The sequence below is a fragment of the Patiria miniata genome, unplaced genomic scaffold (genome assembly GCF_015706575.1).
Source record: "Patiria miniata isolate m_02_andy unplaced genomic scaffold, ASM1570657v1 HiC_scaffold_28, whole genome shotgun sequence".
Taxonomy (NCBI): domain Eukaryota; kingdom Metazoa; phylum Echinodermata; class Asteroidea; order Valvatida; family Asterinidae; genus Patiria; species Patiria miniata.
In genome coordinates, this window is record NW_024037067.1 from 8,415,438 (window position 1) to 8,436,553 (window position 21,116).

General features: G+C 39.6%; 1 protein-coding gene across 2 annotated transcripts in view; it reads left to right on the top strand.

Moving 5' to 3' along the window:
- Positions 1–12,561, top strand: part of LOC119735090 (4-aminobutyrate aminotransferase, mitochondrial-like) — a 33,811-nt gene extending 21,250 nt beyond the window's left edge. Inside the window, exons 11-15 of one of the 2 annotated variants that reach the window (XM_038208786.1) lie at positions 5,056–5,193; positions 6,186–6,353; positions 9,490–9,636; positions 11,466–11,577; positions 12,173–12,561. In XM_038208786.1, the coding sequence (XP_038064714.1) occupies positions 5,056–5,193; positions 6,186–6,353; positions 9,490–9,636; positions 11,466–11,577; positions 12,173–12,297 (690 nt within the window). In that variant the 3' untranslated portion in view covers positions 12,298–12,561. Of the gene's footprint in view, positions 1–5,055; positions 5,194–6,185; positions 6,354–7,419; positions 7,676–9,489; positions 9,637–11,465; positions 11,578–12,172 lie in introns of those variants that run through there. The other variant, XM_038208787.1, reaches the window with a different exon arrangement.
- The last annotated feature ends 8,555 nt before the right edge of the window (positions 12,562–21,116 follow it).

Here is a 21,116-nt window from a genome sequence, read left to right on the forward strand (position 1 = left end):
TGCTGAAAGAACGCACACCTTTTTTGGTGATCCGTGGACAGAACTTTAAAACGGTATTGTGTTTAAAATTTAATGAATTGGGCTTTCATATCCTAGATTTTCAAAGAACTACATGCAGAACTTCACTAAAACAAGAGTCCCGACATTTGGGTTTCGCTTTTTTTGACTCACCCTGTATATGTTTACGTGTGCAGAGCCACATGACAATGTGTGATGTATTTTAGCATGCACATTTTTGCGACCCTCACACGTCAGCCAATCAGTGCCGCCTTAAGAAGTTCTGACGTCATTTGGAGCAAAAACAGGGCCAAAGCTGTTGATTGGTCAATAGCTGGCATTTTTTTTATCCGTACAACATTAGGTTAATACCGAAGACACGATAGAAGGTGCCCGCTAAATGGTCCGAATCTGGGGGTAAACACACAGTGTTGATTTGCATAATCTGAACACATATAGAAGCTTGCCGCGCAAGCTTTTATTCCATAGACTAACCATTGGAGGGATGAAGCAAATATAGTATTGGCAAAACTGAAATATTTTTGGAATCAAATAATCAGACAAACCAAGGGAAACTGACTGGTTGCAATTATAAATCTAAAAATTAATGTGGCCTGACGTTGCGAACTTAGCAAGTTCTTCTTCAGAGGCTAAACCATTTTCGTAATAAAGTTCTGTATGTAGCACTTTCAAAATCTAGGATATGAAAGCCCAATTCATAAGCTTTCTTTTAGTTCAAGAATCATTTAAATCACTCCTGTACTTTTCAAGTTACGGAATTTGAAACACAACCACCGTTTTGAAGTTCTGTCCGCGGATCACAGAAAAAGGTGTGTGTTCTTTCAGCAAAATGAGACAATACACATGCATCCCCATCTGACTTGTTTTCGTTTTGCCGAAAGAAAATTACTTTTTTTCTTGGTTGCAATTATAATAACATTGGACCAAAGAAATTGAGGTTCAACCTGCTACCTCTAGAACTCTGTATCCTCTCTGAGTGATCTCTGTTTGATATTTCGTGACTTTGAGTGTGATCCCTGTCTACATGGCATATATGGGTTTTTGGCTTCTGATAATTATAGTATAATTATAGCACCCTTTGAACAAAGTTATTTGACAAGTTGAAAAACTGCCAACATACAGGGTGAGTAATAAAAAAAGAAACCCAAATGACGGGACCATTTTCTTAATAAAGTTCTGTATGTAGCACTTTCAAAATCTAGGATATGAAAGCCCTATTCATAAGCTTTCTTTTAGTACAAGAATCATTCAAATCACTCATGTACTTCTAAAGTTACGGAATTCGAAATACAACCACCGTTTTAAAGTTCTGTCCGCGGATCACAAAAAAAGGTGTGTGTTCTTTCAGCAAAATGAGACAATACACATGCATCCCCATCTGACTTGTTTTCGTTTTGCCGAAAGAACACTTACCTTTTGTGTAATTGTTCTTAATTTAGATTCTGAATCCGATGTCACAATGCAGTTACACAGTGCGAATTGACCAATTAGATCATGATTTTTGGTCAGGTGACCGAGGTAGCCTGGTCAGGTGACCGAGGTAGCTTGGTCAGGTGACCGAGGTAGCTTGGTCAGGTGACCGAGGTAGCCTGGTCAGGTGACCAAGGTAGCTTGGTCTAACTGTTAGAAATTGACACTAACCAAATGGCTTATGTCCACCTGCATTCTCTCCCCTCCCTCAAAATATACATGTGTGTGGGAAAAGCCGCCCAATATTATCATTTATGAACCGGAGAAGTGTAAACCTGCTTAATATGCCTGTCTGTTGTATTGTATTGTATTGGGAGTCTTTATATTTTTGGACCAGTTTTGCAGGATTCATTTCAACATTGCTTCTACCACAGATCCTAGACACCAGGATAAACGACTGTTCTGAGCTCTAGTACAAAATGCACTGAGCGGACTTGCCTTAATTGGTAAGACGCGTGATAACGGGCATTAATACCCGTTGGCGCCTAATCGCGAATTTTCCAGGTGTCCTATTGTGTTGGGTTTTTGCAAGACATCTAAAACGGAAATATTCATGTGACAGGGGGAACACAGGATCTTCAAGTTTAGATGGAAAATATACTGTTTTTATTCCTCATCAGTGGCCGCATGGCAGCAAAGCGCAGCCAGCTCTGTAAAACTTTCTTTAAATTACAAGACTTTACAACATGTGTGTGCTCTTGTTGGTGGCTAATTTCAAAACTGAACTGAAGAAAGCTAAACCACAGGATGTTGGCCAGTGCCTCACATTCCTGGGCAAACCACACAGGGATTATGAATAAACAGAGCTAAAAAGGGGGTGATAAAACAAAGTAACTAGTGTAGAAAAGCTAGAGTCTAATGAATAATAATAAGGTACATGTAGTCAGGCCTCCTGCCTGGAGGTAATTACTTTTCCAGAAACTTGGACATGTGGAATGTGTGGCCGACCCACCCAGGGCCAAAGGACAGCTTTTCTCATGGTGGTTCTTAATAAATGAACAAAAATATAACATGTACATAAAACAATGTAGATAATAATAATTTTAATACTTGGAAAATGCATAAACATGAAACCAATTCAAAACTTGTGGAAAAGCAATTCCATGTGCCGACTAATGGGTTACAAAACATTAATAAAACTTTCAAAAGAGATAGGAAAAGTAAAGGTGCCACAAAATATATGGTTGAAATATGCTTCAAATATTTCACCGGTTACATTTCTCCACTGCTAAATTGTTGGGTTCCACACCAACAACACGTGTGAAAATTATTTTTTTCTGAGGATAAATGTGTCTAAATACCAATCAGAAAGGATGAAGTAAACTAAAAACTAAATATTATTCAATTACTTGATGAAACTACAAACTAGCTAACATAATACAAAATAAGAAAACGAAAGCAAGATAAACCCAATTTGCAAAATTGATGTTATGTTGAAAAACTATAACTATGGGCACATGATGGGAGTACAGTCCAGTTTATTTTTCCTGCATTATGAAGGGCGGAGTTGAAATGTTCAGTGTTCATGTGGGACGGTGTCTCCACTGCTTGTCCAGGTCCTGGGTGTATTGGGAGGATGGGTTGACTGTGAAGGGATGGCGGCTACACATGATGTACTCATGGGGGATGGGGTCTCCACTGCTTGTCAGAGTCCGGGGTTGTGTTGAAGACTGGGGAAAACGACGGTGATGGGGGTGGGGTTACTCATGTACTCTCATATCATGGGGATGGGGTCTCCACTGCTTGTCGGAGTCCTGGGCTGTGTTGAAGACTGGGGAAAACGACGGTGATGGGGTTCCTCCATGGGTGATGGGGATGGGGTCTCCACTGCTTGTGAGTGTCCTGGGCTATGTTGAAGACTGGGCTGGATCATGCATCAGAAACAGGGGGTATATATATAGCAGCAAACATCAAGATGGGTAACATAAACAGCGCACCTCTCAGTTCTCTCTCTTTATGGCGGGTATCAGTGAAGTAACTTCAGCTTCCCAAGGAGGGAATTTTGGAGACAGTTAACCAGAGTAGATGTTGGGGCCCCGAACTACTTCTCAGGTAGACCCAGCTACATGACTGCAAAAGTTGATCCCTTGACGGGTCAGTTCAACCTTTAGGTGCACCCCCATGTAGATGGTTCCCAACACTAACCGTACCTAGCTGCCTCGATCACCGCTTGCTGCAGTTGTGCTTAGAACTCCACACTCCAGCCATCTCTCCATCGACGTTCTGAGCCAGGTTGCTGTCCAAACAATGGGGGCAGGATGACGCAAGCTGCATCACATGGCGATGTCTGGGCCCCGAACTACTTCTCAGGTAGACCCAAGCTACACGGCTGCAAAAGCTGAATCCCTTGACGGGCTGGTTCAGCTTCAATGCACCCTCCGTGTAGATGGTTCCAGACATCCACACTTGTCCCCACTGCGCTGGGCGTCGCTCTCCATCCAGCTTTCTGCTGCATCTCTTCCTCAATCATGATGATGAATTTCTGCCTCTCTTCCACTTCCAGCACTTGGTTTCTCTCTGCAGTGGTCCCCATGTTTCATGAAAGTCTCGACGGTGCTTTATCAATGATCATGTCCCTGACATTTCTCCATCACTGCAGCGCTGGCCACAGTGCCAGCTAGCCACTGAAAAACAGTAAAACTTGATCCTGTCTACGACGCTTGTGACAGGGGGAACACAGGATCTTCAAGTTTAGATGGAAAATATACTGTTTTTATTCCTCATCAGTGGCCGCATGGCAGCAAAGCGCAGCCAGCGCTGTAAAACTTTCTTTAAATTACAAGACTTTACAACATGTGTGTGCTCTTGTTGGTGGCTAATATCAAAACTGAACTGAAGAAAGCTAAACCACAGGATGTTGGCCAGTGCCTCACATTCCTGGGCAAACCACACAGGGATTATGAATAAACAGAGCTAAAAAGGGGGTGATAAAACAAAGCAACTACATTCATAAAACTGTAAGCAAAACTACTCCTTATTTAAGATTTAATTGTTCCAAAATTGTTTAAAAATAAACACTTCAGGATATAACAGATGGTATTGTGCAGTTTTTGTCATCATAGATGAAGTATTTACCCGAGAAATAAACGTCAAATTTCGAGTAGAACACCGTTTACCCAAATTTCGTTTTTAATTACGCTTTTATTTAAAAGTTTTAGAGAGATAAGATGCCGAACCGATGAAACAAAAGCGACATTTCATTGTTCATCTTAAAGCTAAAGATATTGTGCTCGGCATTACCATGGTTATGTAGTTATCACTTATCAGAATTCAATAATAAAGACCAAAAACGTAGACTCATGAATATTCAAAAATATAATTCGCTGGCTTGACAGACTTCGACACCAGATCGGGCGCAGAGCCTTGCAAATCTGACAGCCACCGCGCGCAGTGGTCTTTGTTAAAAAGTATTCATGGTATTTGCCACCAGTACGGGCCGTTATCACGCGTCTAACCAGGAGTTGGGCCGAGTCGTTAATCCTTGTGTGCAGGATCCGTGATTCTATCCAGACCTTAGGGATAGGATATGAAGCAAATCATAGAGGCACTTCATTTTTTTTCTTCCAGGTGGCAGAAATTATGGAGAAAGGTCAGGCAGGGGGCCGTGATGTGGCAGCTATGATCGTTGAGCCCATCCAATCAGAGGGGGGAGACCATCACGCAAGCCCGTACTTCTTCCAGCAGCTGCAGCAGATCTGTAAACAGGTCAGTGAATACACCCATCTGTTAAACCCCGCCCACAACGCACACAGGCGACAACACACGCACTGCTCAAATGCCACACTGTGTGTTCCAGACCTGCGCATCTTATACCAAAATATATGCATGTAAGACTGCTCACTACTTGGTTCCACTGTCATTTGGGCGGAGCATGCTGTTCGGGGTGTTGGGTCCCTCCGGTTCTTTTCAGAGCCACACGAGCTCACGGGGGAGATTTGTTCACGTGGTGCTACCGCAGACTTATCTTGTTTTAGTATCTTTCCACCATGCAAACCTTCTATTCTCACAGTACAGGTACACAGTAAATTGACATATCTTACTTGCCTACGGACAGATGGTATAACTTAATTTTTTTTTTTTTTATTTATTGTATTGATATATGTATTATTGTATTTGTGTAGTTTTGACATTCATGCTTTTTATATGTTTTAAACCAAATAACGTGTAAAAAGGCCATGGAATTTCCCGCAATGGGATAATAAAGTTGTATTGTACTGTATTGTATTGTATTGTCTCTGAAAAATTAAGGCCTATAAAGAAAAAATATCAGGTGATTTAAATGTTTTGATTTTACTTGTAATTAATGGATTAGTCTGACTTTGAGAATCAATTTCCAAACTAGTTTGGCCTTAAAAACGTCACGATTACCCATCTCACACTACACACACAAGCTTTGGTAGGTGGGCCGTCACAACGTTATTGGGAAGTTTTTTATTGTTAGGCAAATTAGGACCGAGTTGTGGGGACTTTCTGCTGTCCCCAGTGTCTTCGGTCCCCATAGTACCATTGGAAAACTTGTGTGTAGTCCCCACAACTATGGAACAAGTATGTGTGGACGGGTGCAAGGTGGAGACCGTTCACCTTTATTCTTGAACTTTCCAGTTCTGGGGTATTGAGCGCCTTATTTGACAAAACCTGTTTTGTTAAACACTACAACATTTTGAATTTGTTTTGGTTCCCTCCGTGTCGTTCCTCAGTTTGGCACGGTCTTCATTGTCGACGAGGTTCAGACTGGCTGTTGCACCACGGGACATTTCTGGGCCAGCGATTCGTGGAATCTGCCCGAACCTCCCGACTTCCTGGTCTTCAGCAAGAAGATGCAGACTGGCGGATACTACTTCCAGGATAAGTTCTCCGTGGCTCAGGTGAGACTTGGGACACCGGGTCCGAATAACTTGTAGTGGAGACTAGTCTTCCAAATGGCAGGCTTTCCGGCCACTGTAGAAATCAGGGAAAACCATTTTTGTCCAGTCGGGGAAAACTTTTGGAGAAAACACCAAAAATCAGGGTAACCCTCGTAGAATTTCTCCAGCAGAATCCTATTTTATTCCTATTTACAATAGGTTTTTACCTATTTTCTCCTAGAAAATAGGTAACAAATATATTTTATTCCTATCACATCAGAATACGTACGTACATATTCACTATTTTATCTCTATATTTCAAAGTGCATTCTATTTTTTGACTGTTTTTGGAGACTTCGAAATTCATGAGTTCCACAGGCTATTTTTTTTTTATTTTGTGGGATTAGAATATTTCAGAAATCCATGAACTATTTTGTTCCTATTTTGTGGGACATAGAATATTTCAGAAATCCATGGACTATTTTGTTCCTATTTTGTGGACTGTACCCATGCTCCAAACAACACAATCTGAATGACAAACATTTTAGTCGCCTGTCTTTTAGAAGTGACCTTGCTTAGTTTATAAACTCAGGGAACTTGACAGTGACCCAGAAGGGCCAGGTTTTCACCAGTTTGGCGTATGTGCGTCTTGTGCCATATGTCCGAGTTGTGTCCACTGACCGACTAGTTATGGTGACTTTTTAGTGTTTCACTGTTTTTATGCAGTGTTAATATTACACACCTCTACAGACAATAACAATTGGCTGTGCTATACCACCTTTGACTTCCCAACAACCTTGTGAAAGTTAAAATATTTCTCATAGAATTCAGGAAAATTTATAAAGGGAAATATCAGGGAAACTTGGGGAGATTTGTTTTCATAAAGTGCTCGGAACCCTAAACGGGGATCAGAATCCCATCATTGCTCACTCTGCAAGATTTCTTCAAATGGTAGGTTCAAACCCAGAAAAAAAGTTAGCAAAATTAGACTGACATTCAGTGGAACTCTTCAAGTGTTGGTTTGAACCTATCATTTTGGTGAATAATGAATAAATAAATGTGGGGGGCTCATCGTCGTTACATGCAGCAGAAGCTGATTTACGAAGGACGCAGCTACAACGGGGTCAAGCCGGAGGCATGTAAAGACACCTCAGGCAGCCACCGTACCACCCGTGTCTTACCTTGAAGCACGGCCAGATCAAAACGGTTGATTTTTGCGGAGGGAGGAAAACCGGAGAACCCGGAGGAATACCCTGGTGGCACAGGAGAGAATCAACGATACGAACAGCTCCACTCCCATACGACCTGAGCCGGGAATCAATCAGGGGCCAGAGCGGTGAGAGGCAAGTGCTTTACGCACTGTGCCACCCATGCCACCCATTGATACAGTGCTTGACTCATCTGTTTTGCCAAGGCTTCAGGGTTCGAACCCTGCCATTGTATTAATGGTTCAGTTGCTTTGGCTAGCTCTTCCAAAAGTTGCATCCAAACCCAGCACTGCATAGCCTTGTTTAATACTTGGACTGATTTTTTCAAATTTTCGGGTTCGATTCCAACCATTGTTTAAAATGGCCCACTCACCCTCTGAGACAGAGTTCAAAATGTGAGCTCGCATCAAAATCTTTGTCTTCAACAGCCGCCATATATGGGTGCAAATTTAATGCAATCGTCAGCAATCCAGGTCCCATCAAAGCTATCTTGTGTGGCCACCACAGAAAAAAAATCCCTTCTTGATAAACAGAGATGCCACTTTTACGGTTTTAGCCGGAATTCCTTTTTGATTTTTTTAATCTCACAAAATTCTGGGGTTTTTTTGGGCCGTCAAACTAAACTGGAAAAAAAAGAGAAATTTTTTTTTACCTCATTAGCGCTCTTGAGTTGTGTACATTTAAGCGTATGCACGGCACAACGTTGCTTTGTTCGTTGAAGTAGTCTTAAAAACAAGGCTTTGTTGTTACCGAGCCTGCATGCCAAATAGGAGGCCAACCTACTTGCAGTATTCAACGGCGCCTCGCACATGCTTCACCGCGTGCAGGCGTGTTGTGTGCTCAGCACACAGAGCATTCAGCCTGGAAATCAAGTCTATCATTTCAATTATCGGTGATTTCCAATTGCAGTGGTATATGTGAATACAAAAATTGTGCATGTTTCGTGTCAAATACGTTGGAAATTCGGGAAGGCAGAATATATAATAAGAATTACAAAAAGTCAAAGTGATTGAACGAACTGACGGCTTAACGGCCAAAGAAGCAAAAATAAAACAAACAAGAGAAAGATGACAACAGGGACTTTGTTTTCACAAAAAATTAAAATTCCGTTTTTTCAAGCAGATGTTCTGGGGTTTTTTTTCAAGCAGACCCAGTTCCGTTATTTTTTTCAAGCAGACCCTGTGGCATCTCTGAATAAAACACTCTACCTTTCTGTCAATGACATGTTTTCTTGGGGGTGGGGAGAACATTTTCTTTGGAAAATGTTAGGAGTGTGCTTTCACAGGTAATTTTGGAGCCGGCTAACAGTTAACATTTGTACCATAACAGTCAATTACTTGCAGACCCATAATTAACAGGAAAACATCAGACCGGGAAGATACATTTGTCTTGCTGCGCGCATCCCAACCAGCAGTAATTACCACCCCTCAGATAACCAAATTTTAATTTAAACCCGCCACAGACTCTCCGTTGGAACCTGCTGGCAAAGGGAAGAATTTGTTAATTATATTTTGAAATTAGCAGTGTAGGACTGGTACCGAATACCAAATTACCCGGCCTCAAATGCTATCATTCGGAAGAAAACAACCATTGAAGGTGGTTTCAGAAAGTGTGCCTACGGCCACATTTTTTTACGTGCATTAGAATATGAAATCCAGTAACAAGACCCCAAAAATTGTGCATATATATTTTATTTGGTTTCTCACAATCTATGGTATATTATCGACTGAAAATTCATCAAGTAAATTGTTATGCACCCTTCTTACAATTTTGAGCAATTTGTTGCTTCAAACGGGGGAAAAAATGAACAAAAATCAAATGATCCTATGAACTTTAACTGCCGTTGTGGGTCAAGTATCAGGTACCTTTGTATCAGTCCCAGCCCTAGAAGATGTGTGACTTTCATTTTCTGTGACCCCCTTTTTTTTTTCCATCTTTGTTGTCGACAGCCGGGTCGAATCTTCAACACCTGGATGGGCGATCCTCCCAGATTGCTGATCCTAGGAGCTATCCTGGACGTCATCCAGAAGCAGAATCTGCTTGACGTGGCCAGAGAATCTGGGGAGGTCTTGATGGAAGGACTGCGCAGTCTTCAGGTCAATCAATTTTTTATTTTTATTTTTTTTTTAAATATTGTTTTGGACGGTTTGGCTGGTTCATCTAGTTTTGAATCAAAACAGATTCAAAGTCAAATGTTATTATTTAACCACTTCACGCCGGATTATTTTTTTGCCAAAAATTTCGATTTTTGCAAAAGGCCAAATTTTACAGCCAACTTCTGATATACAGTTAAATGCCACAAATACTGCTTCGCAAGAGTCATTTCAACAGATTTTGTACGATATTTCTTGCCGAAAACTCAATACTCCGGGGTGTGCACTGGAGCGTAAATTGTAGAACAATAGGCCGTGCACAGCGGCCAATTCAAGATCAGCACACGGTCTACCTCCACACACATACTGGAATTTGTATCCTTGTAGAGTTTTTTCTTTGTTCTTGTGTACTAAAGTTTTCGAGTTTGAAAGTGTAGTTTCAAAATGCTCCTATTTTAACCAGAGTTAATTTCCTGGGCTGATACTCGGACTTAATATCCCTTACATAAAATACTTCAATTTGCGACGATCAACCCACCTTGGAAATTCCTAGTTTTTGAGTAAAATCCATGTACCGGTATCTATTTCGTGATAACCTTGTGGAGACGTATTTATCTATAGAAATTGCCCTGTGGAGACGTATACAATCTTTTGTTCCCTATTGTGCACATGTCTCCGCAGGGTACCGTGTACCAGATCGCAGACTTCACAGACTTTGTGTGTGTGTACAAAAATTTAAGGCACAAGGGATTATAGCATGTTTAGACGTCACCCGAGGACGAGGCGAGGCAATCCTGACGTCTGAACTTGTCAGCCGTGCCTGCGTATAAAAACTGCTAGTGCGTGTTATCACGTCCTCCGACACAAACTTTTAAGGGGTGGGAGGGCTTAGTTGTGGGGAAGATGTATAATAACCATATTACTTGACATTGGAGTCTTTCCTTAACATTGTTGTCGCATTAGCGACATTTTACTATTGCTTCATGCTAATATATCGTTTTGCAAATTTGAACAAAGAAATTGACTGGAGCGGGGTTTGAACCTGCGACCACCGGATTGCTAATCTGGTGCTCTACCACCTAGTCAGTTTCCCTTAGTCACTTTGTGGTGTTTAGTTTTACATGCTCATTTCTTGACTGTGCAGTAGTTAGCTGTGGGCTGTCAGATAAGTAGAACACTTTTCTGGTTCCGAGAAAATTCTAATAGGGCTGCTTGTCTTTTGGGGAATGATTTTTGTTGTTGTTTTTTGTTAAGACTAAGAAAAGGTTCCATAGCTATATAACTGAACACCGCAAATAAACAAAGTCCACACTCATTGAAGGGGTCGCAATTTTGAATCTGATCGTCTTATGATGGTTATTTATGTAGACCTTTGAGAAATGTTGTTAACTACATTTTGATACCCCGTTTGCTACCAAAGACTGTGAATCGTCCAAAATTGACAACGATTTTGAAAAATGATCTAGTTGAAAAGTTGCAAATGTATAAAAGATTAAGTAATGCTAGTGGAAAATGCGGCCTGTTAAAAAAAATGCTTCACTGCCCGAAACGAACGCCAGGGAATATCCATCGCACCGTTCACACGGTGCTTGTATGCATTGGAGCATGCGGGCTATTCGAATGACCCGCGCTTTATTCGGGCACTGTGCAGCCGATAGGGGCCAACTACGGGAATGTGTGGTTAATTTCTCCCCTCGTAATCTTTTAAATTTGCAAATTTTCCAACTGCCTCATTTTTGGACTTTTTGTTGTTGCGGTGTTTAGTCTGATCAGGATGGTGCTTATTTTATTCACAACTCTTTGTATACTTTCTGAAACTTTATGACCTGCAGGAGAAATACCCAGCGTTGATATCTAAAGCCCGGGGCATGGGCACGTTTGCTGCGTTTGATGGGAAAGACCCTGAGACAACGGCGGCCATTGTGCGCAAGATCAAAAACAAAGGTCCAAAGCTTTTTTCAATGTTGTACTTGCCAAATGATCTTGTTTTGTTCTTTTACGCCATTAGCAACTGCACTAACTCCCTAGCATGATTTACTAGGAACCATACCCATCCTGGCAAATTCCAACACCATAATGGGAAACTGCACACACATATTTCTGACTTTGATTCTGGAGGTGTGCCCAACCCAATGTAAAAGACTGTCAGTTTAGGGGTACTGTACCCATCCTGACAGATTCCAACAAAACATGCTGTGGGGTTTGATGGGTTGAGTTCTGTTAGGGTTCAGGCATGCAACTTGGTCACAGTGTCCAAAAATGTTGTTGTGCTCAATTGATAATTGTGCAGTGATGCGTGGCTGAAATTAAATGAAACTCAAAGGGGTTATAAGGCCAAGGCTTAGGAGTATCTGCAAAATTAAACAGTTATTATGTTCTACTTTTAAGTGCTCTTTCTAATAAATATAATTTCGCGTAAATGCATTTTGTAGCCAATTGGGTGCTTTTCAGGATGAAATGTCCCTTTAAGGGAACTTATAATCAGACTAATGCCAAGTGATCATGATTGGTTAATGGCAATAGTATTTTGTTCTTGTAGGTATTTTGATGGGGATGTGTGGCACGCAGTCAGTCCGTTACCGACCGGCGTTGGTATTCCAACCACACCACGTGGACATGGCACTGGATGCTCTGGACAGCACCCTGGCAGATATGAGCGAATGATTATTCTCAGAGCAATGAATCGGGAATCACAATTGATTGGTCAGTATAGTGGTTGTACAAAAAAAAAGCAGCGGAAATTACAGAAATGCACAAAGACAATAGAGCCTGAAAATAAGAGGTCACGCGGCGAGCTTCCGCAACCCTCGGACATTTTACACTGGGTTGCTCTTTCTCTTGCTATAATTTTTGACAGAATGATTTCTAACCGTAATTACCCCAAGAAACAGTCATGTTGGAATTTTATCTCGATATTTGTCAAAAAAAAATGTTAAAAAATAACTTGGAGATGGGTAAAAAAAAATGAATTTTACTTACGACCTTTCACATCCGGCATTTTCGTTCCTAGGTCTCCTTGTTCGTTCACGTTTGTTTTCACATCGCGTACTTGGGTTAGAATGAAAATGTATAACAATGAGAAGATTTACCTACCTTCAGCCGATGGGTTCTAGATTTAGTCGGGCTGGCTTGAATGCAGTCCTTATCAGCGGTCAATTGAGATTTTTTTGTAAATGCTAATGAGCCCTTCAAGTTTATTCAAAAACATTGAATATCCGAAAGGACATTTGAGGCCTATATTTAAGGTTCAGTTTTCACCCAATGACATAATTTTCATCTTAGTACGAGTACACCGAGTTCCACTAGTCCACATGTATTTTAGATTTTCGAAAGTGAAAGGTCAATTTTTGGCACGATATTTTTCTTTCACGTGAGGCGATTTTTCAGTTTTGATAAATTGAGATGCTAGCAACGATTTTACAGAGGCCTTTTTTGAGGGTGATTTTCGTGAGAAATCAAAAAGGGATGTATCTTGATCAGCAGATTGTCAGCATTCCAGTGTTTCTTATAGTGGCGTTGTACTTACAGAGATCCTCCAACCGTGCTTGATTCTTATATAAAGGATTTATATACAGTATTCTGTAAAGATCCGTGTACAGGGTGGTGCAAAAAGAAGGAAACCCACTTTTGACAGCAATTTTCACCTACTTGATGAGCATATTTCAAAAATTCAATTTAATGGTATTAAAATAGTGATCTTTAAACATGGATGACGAAAAAAATTATTGCAAATGCATATTTCGTCTTTGAGATACGGTAGTTTAAACATTTCATGTGCCAAACCTGTTTGTCCACGGACGGCTTTATTCCATCCGCTTGACTGAGCTCCAGAGATTTAAGCTCTGAATAATAATTTGAAGACAAAAAACACTACACTAGACTTTACACGTGGACAACAGGGATTTTGGTGACTTGTATCCATATTAACACTATTCTTGCAGATTTTTTTTTGAAGATTTTTTTCACCACGTATGGTTGTAGAGCTAGATTTCACTACATTATTAAAAAAAAAAGTTCAACCAAGTTAAGTAAGTAGGTTAAAATTCCTGTCAAAAGTGGTTTCCTCCTTTTTACACCACCCTGTATAGAGGACTATAAAGTATTCTTTGAAAATGCCTCATCTGCAAATTTGTGAAACCATTCTAATGATACTTCTCAGGGTGATTATAAAACATTAACTTGTTGAAAATGCCTCATCTGCAAATTTGTGAAACCATTCTAATGATACTTCTCAGGGTGATTATAAAACATTAACTTGTTGAAAATGCCTCATCTGCAAATTTGTGAAACCATTCTAATGATACTTCTCAGGGTGATTATAAAACATTAACTTGTACAATATTTTGAAAATCCAGGGCAGTTTCGTGAAGGATTAAGTGAGAGACACTTTGATTGGGTGCTTAAAAGTCAGAACTGAACTTTGTCATATTGTATTCCTTCTTTGGGTCTAAGAAGTCCAGACCGTGATATATATTTTATAACTATTGACTTGTCCAAGTGGTGTAGTAAAACTAGAGCCCCCTGAGGTGCACCATGGAGCATTGCTGTTTATAGACATCTGGGAATTGTCAGGTCAGGGAACCAGACTAGCTGGCTTGCACCCGTTCGCGTAATTTTTTTTCCCTAGGAGGGTTAGGGGCAATGTCATGAATAGTTCAGTTTTTCCTTTGAATCATTGCAAGACTTAGCTTCTCGTTCTATTTTCCCCTTAATTTAAAATTATCTCAGTGATAAATTTGGAGAAGAAAAATAGCTGATGAAAATGACCAGCGACGACGTGGATTCGAACCAGGGATCTTTGTATCCATATCTCATCTCGCTATCCACTAGGCTACTGTGTGGTAGCTCGACGACAACTGTTCTTTAAAATGCTTTAATGTATTGTAACTAGTTGAGTAACTAACAACAATGCTGTTGATGTCATTGTCCGTTCTCATGGATAAACATGAATTATTCATGACATTGCCCCTAACCCTCCTAGGAATAAAAATTACGCCACCCGTTCACGGATGTGTAACTGATTGTAAAAAGAATGCGGACTAACTAGATGTGGTAAATTAGGGCAGCTATTATTTGAAAAAAGTTGAGAAAATGAGAAAACGTTGAGAAAAAGGTGTAAGAAGAGGCTGCTGATTTCACTTTAAAACATTTCAAGACATTTTTCCATCAACAAATGGTGTATATAGCGAGCTGGAAATTGCTTTCTACAAATCCTTGACTGTTTTGGCAAGCAATTTTAAAATTAGCAGGAGGAGAACAGCCATTCACAGAGACATCCATTTAATATTTCTGCTTTTGTTGGTTTAATTTTTTTTTTCAATTTTTTATTAAGGATAAGCAATATATTTTTAAGGAACGCAAGCAAATTAAGATAATTGTACCATTTTATATCAGGGAATGAATGCCTTATGTATCAATAATCATTGCTTAAATTTCTATATTTTCTTAAGATATTGTAAATAAAGTAATTTCTATCGCTTTCTTTGACGCATTCACTATTCATAAAAGTATACAAACTAGCCTGATAGTTGTCTCTTGTATGTGTTTACCGTTTGGAACTAGACTGTCAGTTATGCTCATTAGTGATTATATTAGATTATTTTATTAGTCGAGTGCTTGTTGAACTAATGATTTTTTTTATTAAATGATTTCCTTCTACTGCACACGGGTGTCACAGAAACAAAATTATATGATAAAATGAAATTTACTTTTTCAGAGTGAAGCTAATTATAATTATAAAACGTTGAACCAGATTTTTTTGTCATTTATTCAATGATTTGTTGTATTGCACAAGGATATGTGACAATAACATTTGTATGATAAAATGAAATTCAGTTTTCCAGAGTCCTGTTCCTGGCAATCAAGTGATAATTAAAAAGTTGAAGAAATTAGAAAATTACTGGAGCAAGGTTTGAACCGACTGAGCTATCCAGCCTTGTGCATGGTATGTTGGAGGTCGTCCATTTTGTCAATCTCCATGCTCAAGGGGTGCTAGTCAGAAGCCATGAACCCGTATATATGCCATGTAGCCGTGTGTACGTCGCCAGGATTTTCCTAGAGGGGGCCAAAGGCACATTTTCCCATCTTAATATCTGGTATTAATTATAATGGTAGTAACTTTTGATAGATCTATGCAATATAATAATAATAAAAAATCGAAAGGGACGTTTACCCCAAAGTTTGAAAGTTTTCATTTGTGTGTGTTGGTTTTAAATGAACTAATGTGCCATATATTTTACAGGGGATAAAGTTGGGATGGGTCAATAGGATCAAGTTAAAACAACTCAAAGGTTATAGAAATATTGGTGGTTCAGTGAGAAATACTTATTGAAATTCTGTATTGACGTCCGAGATCTTCAACTGAACAACAAAAACAACAAATTGTTAGCATGATTAAGAAAATCTGTTGATACGGCTTAATGTCCATAACAAGCCTATTTAATTTGGTATAATTTATGGCTTGAATGTTTCAGACGCCTTTTATGTCTAAATCCACTGGAAATACTCTAAATTCATCTTATTTAATTGTCATGTTTGATTTGATTGAATGTTTAAAAAGCATTAAAAGATCATTTTTGGGAAGACAAAAAAAAAACCTAAAAGTAAACATGGTGGGACTCGAACCTGGGTCGCCGGATTGGGAGTCCTACGCCGGTCCACAAAGGTACCAACGTGCTCAAATGTTAATATGGTTCTGCTAAATTATAACTGTGAGGTAGACTTACCGTGGCTTTTCACGTTGACGCCCATACACGCTTAGACGTAACACACAGTCTTACGATGTAAATCACTCGTTCGATTTTGGGTGTAGCTATTTGGGTTGATCGACATTTGATTGGAAAAGGGTAAAGGGTGTAAACTGAACTAAAATCCTGAAATTCAATGAAATAAAACTGGTACAATCCTTGGTTTCAGTATGAAACACACGTGTTCAACGGATGCAGGGAAGCCCATTTCTTTTGTTAATTTCCTTTGTTGAATCTGGTGTTAACAATAAAATGTTTCCATTGGGGCGAAAGGATTAAACGCCGCGATCTTTTTTCACGCTAGAGTGCATCTGAATGGGGAATATTGAAGCGGAAAATCACGAAATACAGTGCTTAGACAGCGTTTTAGGCCACATTATGATACTTTTTGCAGAGGAAATTGCATACTGAATACAACTATAGTTTCAAAATGCAAAAATTCGCCGTATTTAAAAAGTCGAGGTAAAATATTTGGAAAAATTTTGCAAAAACTTTCCTCTTTCCAACGTAGGTGGCGCTATATATATTTCATTCTCGCACGTGCCGTTCATGCACAGCGCCGTGGCGCAATTTACAATTATCTTTCTCGGTACACGCGCTAGCCGCCCGAGCATCACATTCTTTTTATAAAGAAATGTTAAGAATAAGTTTAATCGGTCTACAACCAAAACAATATAGTTAGGTCGGCGACAAAAAATGCAATCCGAATAAAAGTCAACTTTAGCAGAATAAAACAGGCGTGCATTCACAGGCTTATTTATAATTTAGCCTAGGGCCAAGGCATGAAGCAAGAGGCAGCTAGGGGGACGCATTTATTTATTTGCAGGGGTGGGAATAGAAAGGAAAGCATCATTTTATTGCAACAAAATAGGTATGAGGTTTACTACATTAACGAATAAGATTTGAATTGAATTAATTAATTGTATAATGGCAGCCCGTGGGTCGCGTCGCGAGTGCCGGCTTGGATGGGGGAGGGAAACACGCAAAAGATATTTATTGGGAGTCCTTGGGGAAACATTTTTGAACAGGGCTATAAATCAGCGATTAGTATACATTTATGATTTAAAATCATAAATGTAAATAAAAATCAAGCCAGCCCCACCACCAACATGACCAATACCCTCCCAACTGCCGTACACACACGCTCTTCCTAATGCGCTAACCAACTTAGCGCGCTGGATACGGTGCAGCAAGAATGACATATTATATAGCGCCACCTACGTTGGAAAGAGGAAAGTTTTGGCAAAATTTTTCCAAAAAATGTTACCTCGACTTTTTAAATACGGCGAATTTTTGCATTTTGAAACTATAGTTGTTTTCAGTATGTAATTTCCTCTTCAAAAAGTATCATTATGTGGCCTAAAACGCTGTCTAAGCGCTGTATTTCGTGATTTTCCGCTTCAATATTCCCCATTCAGATGCACTCAAGCGTGAAAAAAGATCGCGGCGTTTAATCCTTTCGCCTCAATGGAAACATTTTATTGTTAACGCCAGATTCAACAAAGGAAATTAACAAAAGAAATGGGCTTCCCTGCATCCGTTGAACACGTGTGTTTCGTACTGAAACCACGGATTGTACCTGTTTTATGTCGTGGAATTTCACGATTTTTAGTTAAGTTAACACCCTTTACCCTTTTCTAATCAAATTTAGATCGACACAAACATCTACAACCAAAATCAAACGAGTGATTTGCATCATCAGACTGTGCGTTACGTCTAAGCGTGTATGGGCGTCAACGTGAAAAGCCATGATAAGCCTATCTTACAGTTATAATTAAGCAGAACCTGATAAATACATGAGCGCGGTTAGGCTGTTGTGGACCAGCGCAGGACTCCTAATCTGGCGACCCAGGTTCAAGTCCCACTCTGTTTCTTTTGCCTTAAATTTTGCTTTCTCCAAAAACACACATTGAATTTGAATATACTTGAAATAAAAACACTCAAAATTTCACGTTGCATTTTCAATATCCTTTTCAATAATAAGTCCAAGTAGATTATTTGGACCATTTTTTTTTTTTGGGGGGGGGGGGATGTAGGGGTGTGTGTGTGGGGGGGGGGGGTTGGTTCATACAAGCTGCAATCTGAAGCGACAGTTTTCAAGAAATTTTCAAAGCATTTATCATTTTAATTCTTTTGACTGGAGAATGTTATCTTCACATTAACACCGATAAGTACAATGATGCTTTGGTAAAAAGTTAAAAACATTTATTTTTTGTAATGGAAAACTCAAAATGTTTAATGCTTTCTGCCAATATAAAAGCTGATATAGAGACAAATTGTTGAATCAGTTGAATGCAAAATGTTTGGTTAAACAGAAATCTGATACGGCTAGTTACATGTATTTTGTTAAGGCATTAAAGCAACCCAAATTCAACTCAAGATATTTCTGTCAACTAAAAAAAATTGGATTTGCAGAAAATATCGGAATACAAGGGTATTGGTATGCAAGTCACTTGAAATAAAAGTGGTCCAAAATTGACCCAAGGATGGGCAGGAGAGGGTACGGTGATGTCAAAGGTCGTAGAAAAAACAACACTGCTTTGCATCTTCTCAGACTCTACATCCAAGTAAGAGATATTGAAGATGTGTTCAATCGAAGGGTTTTATGCAGCCCAATCCAACTTTGCATTATTCAATGACTGTCTACTGCTTATAGTAAAGGAATAGTAAACATTTATTAGGCCAAGACAAATAAATATTGTTTCCTGTTACCCTGAAAAAAAATAGGTGGGTAAAATCTTTTTCTTTTTTGCTCATAATTTGTATAGCCAGACAAAATTTTATTTCTCATTTTAACAGTTGACGTGTGAACTAGTAGTGAACCAACTGTTCAATCTGCATCTGCTGCACCGTTTGCAGGCTTTCCTGCACATGCGCAGTGCAGCAAGACCGCACTGCCGACCAACTTAAAAATATGAAATAACAATTTCAAACACTGTCCACAAAAACTAGGGTGGGGGCGGCACCAGTTATTCTTTTGTTTTTCATTTTTTGAATACAACAATTTTCTAGGTTGGATTTGGCAATAGGAAATGCAAGAATTTTTTTCCTTCTTTTTCTAGGCCTAACTTAGAATTACATGGATTACATTGAGCACAAGGTTTCAGTAAATGGCCCAAACCATACCAATTGCACTACAAGTCAGTAAAGAGTTACTACAGAGCCTAAATTGCACACATTATCATACTCAAGGCAGTCAATCCAGGCCATGAGTAGGATCAATCTAATCCAGTCCAGGATCTCCAATTCCAGAAGTCCTCCTTATCCTGACTGGTTCAGGGCCTGTGATAGCTGGGTGGGTGACCTTCTCTATGATCTGGGCCCTGCCTCTCTCCACCAACCTGCTGCCGCATTTCTGCAGGAATCAGTCTGGATAAAAGTTGATTTAAGGATGATTAATAACATGGTTTAATGACGTGTTGTTCCTTTTGTTTGTATGTGTTTCATATTTCTATATATATTTCTTGTTTATTGATTTTAAAGCACTTTGATGTGGGGCAACAGGTCCGCGGACCACAGTATTTTTTACTTTTGCTGCCCCTGGCCCATCTCTGTGTTTGTAATATTGGTCGAATAAATAATAATAACTAATAATAATAATAATGTTAAGCGCGGAAAATACAATCCACGAAAGTCAACTTTTGTTGGGAAGAAACAATACACTCTTTTTCGAACGATAACTTGAGAAAATGTTGATGTATTAGGTTAAAATTCGGTCTGGTTATTTGTTTGTGATATAGAACACAAGTCTGTTGATTGTTGAGAGAAATTGTCAAACAATAAAAGTATTATAACCCGAACAATCCAGTGTGTTCACCGCGAAAAATACAATCCGAGCGAAAGTCAACTTTTATGGGACAAAAACAACATTTTTGTTTTCTGGACAATAATCCTATAAAAATACCAGTTGTATTAAATTGAAAGTTTGCTTATGAGTAAATCGTGATGTCTTAAACAGACCTACTTAATTTCATCAGGACATGTGCAACAGTTCATTTAATACAACCCCAAACATAGAGTGTGGTTGGCGCGAAACTACAATCCGAATTAAAGCCAACTTTTGGAAGAAAAACAGCTTACTCGTTGTCCAACATTAACTCTAGAGAACTACTTCATATAGCGAACTGAAATTATTTCTGGTGATTAGACATGATATATAGGCCTGTTCAAGAGAAATGGTCAAACAATAGAATAATACAAGCAAAACAATGCAGTGTATTAGGTGCGAACAATAATTATACTCGTCGCGGACACAATAACGCAAGACTGAAATACCTGTTGCGTTGAATCAAGGGCGGATCCAGAACACAATTTGGGGGGGGGGGCCAAAAAAAAATTTGGTCCCCCCAAAAAGTGGGTCAAAAAAATTACGGCGTGGGGTTCGGGGTTTGGTGCGATCTGAGGCAATTTCTGACCACTTTAACCAATGTTTTTTTGAGGAAAAGATGGTGGTGTACTCATTGCCTGCCTTTATTGCGATGTCACATAAAAAAAAAAAAAATTGGTTTCGTTTTTGGGGGGGGGGCCATGGCCCCCTTTGGCGCCCCCCCCCCCCCCCCGGATCCGCCCTTGCGTTGAATTGAAATTTCGCCTATGGATTTGTCTTGATGTCTTAAATGAACTTACACAATTTTACCAGGAAACTTAAAACAATATAATTTACCCTACAAAAAAGAGGGCGCGCTACATAAACACTCGTCGTGCCGCCGACGGCGCCGCGCGCCCCGACTTTTAATG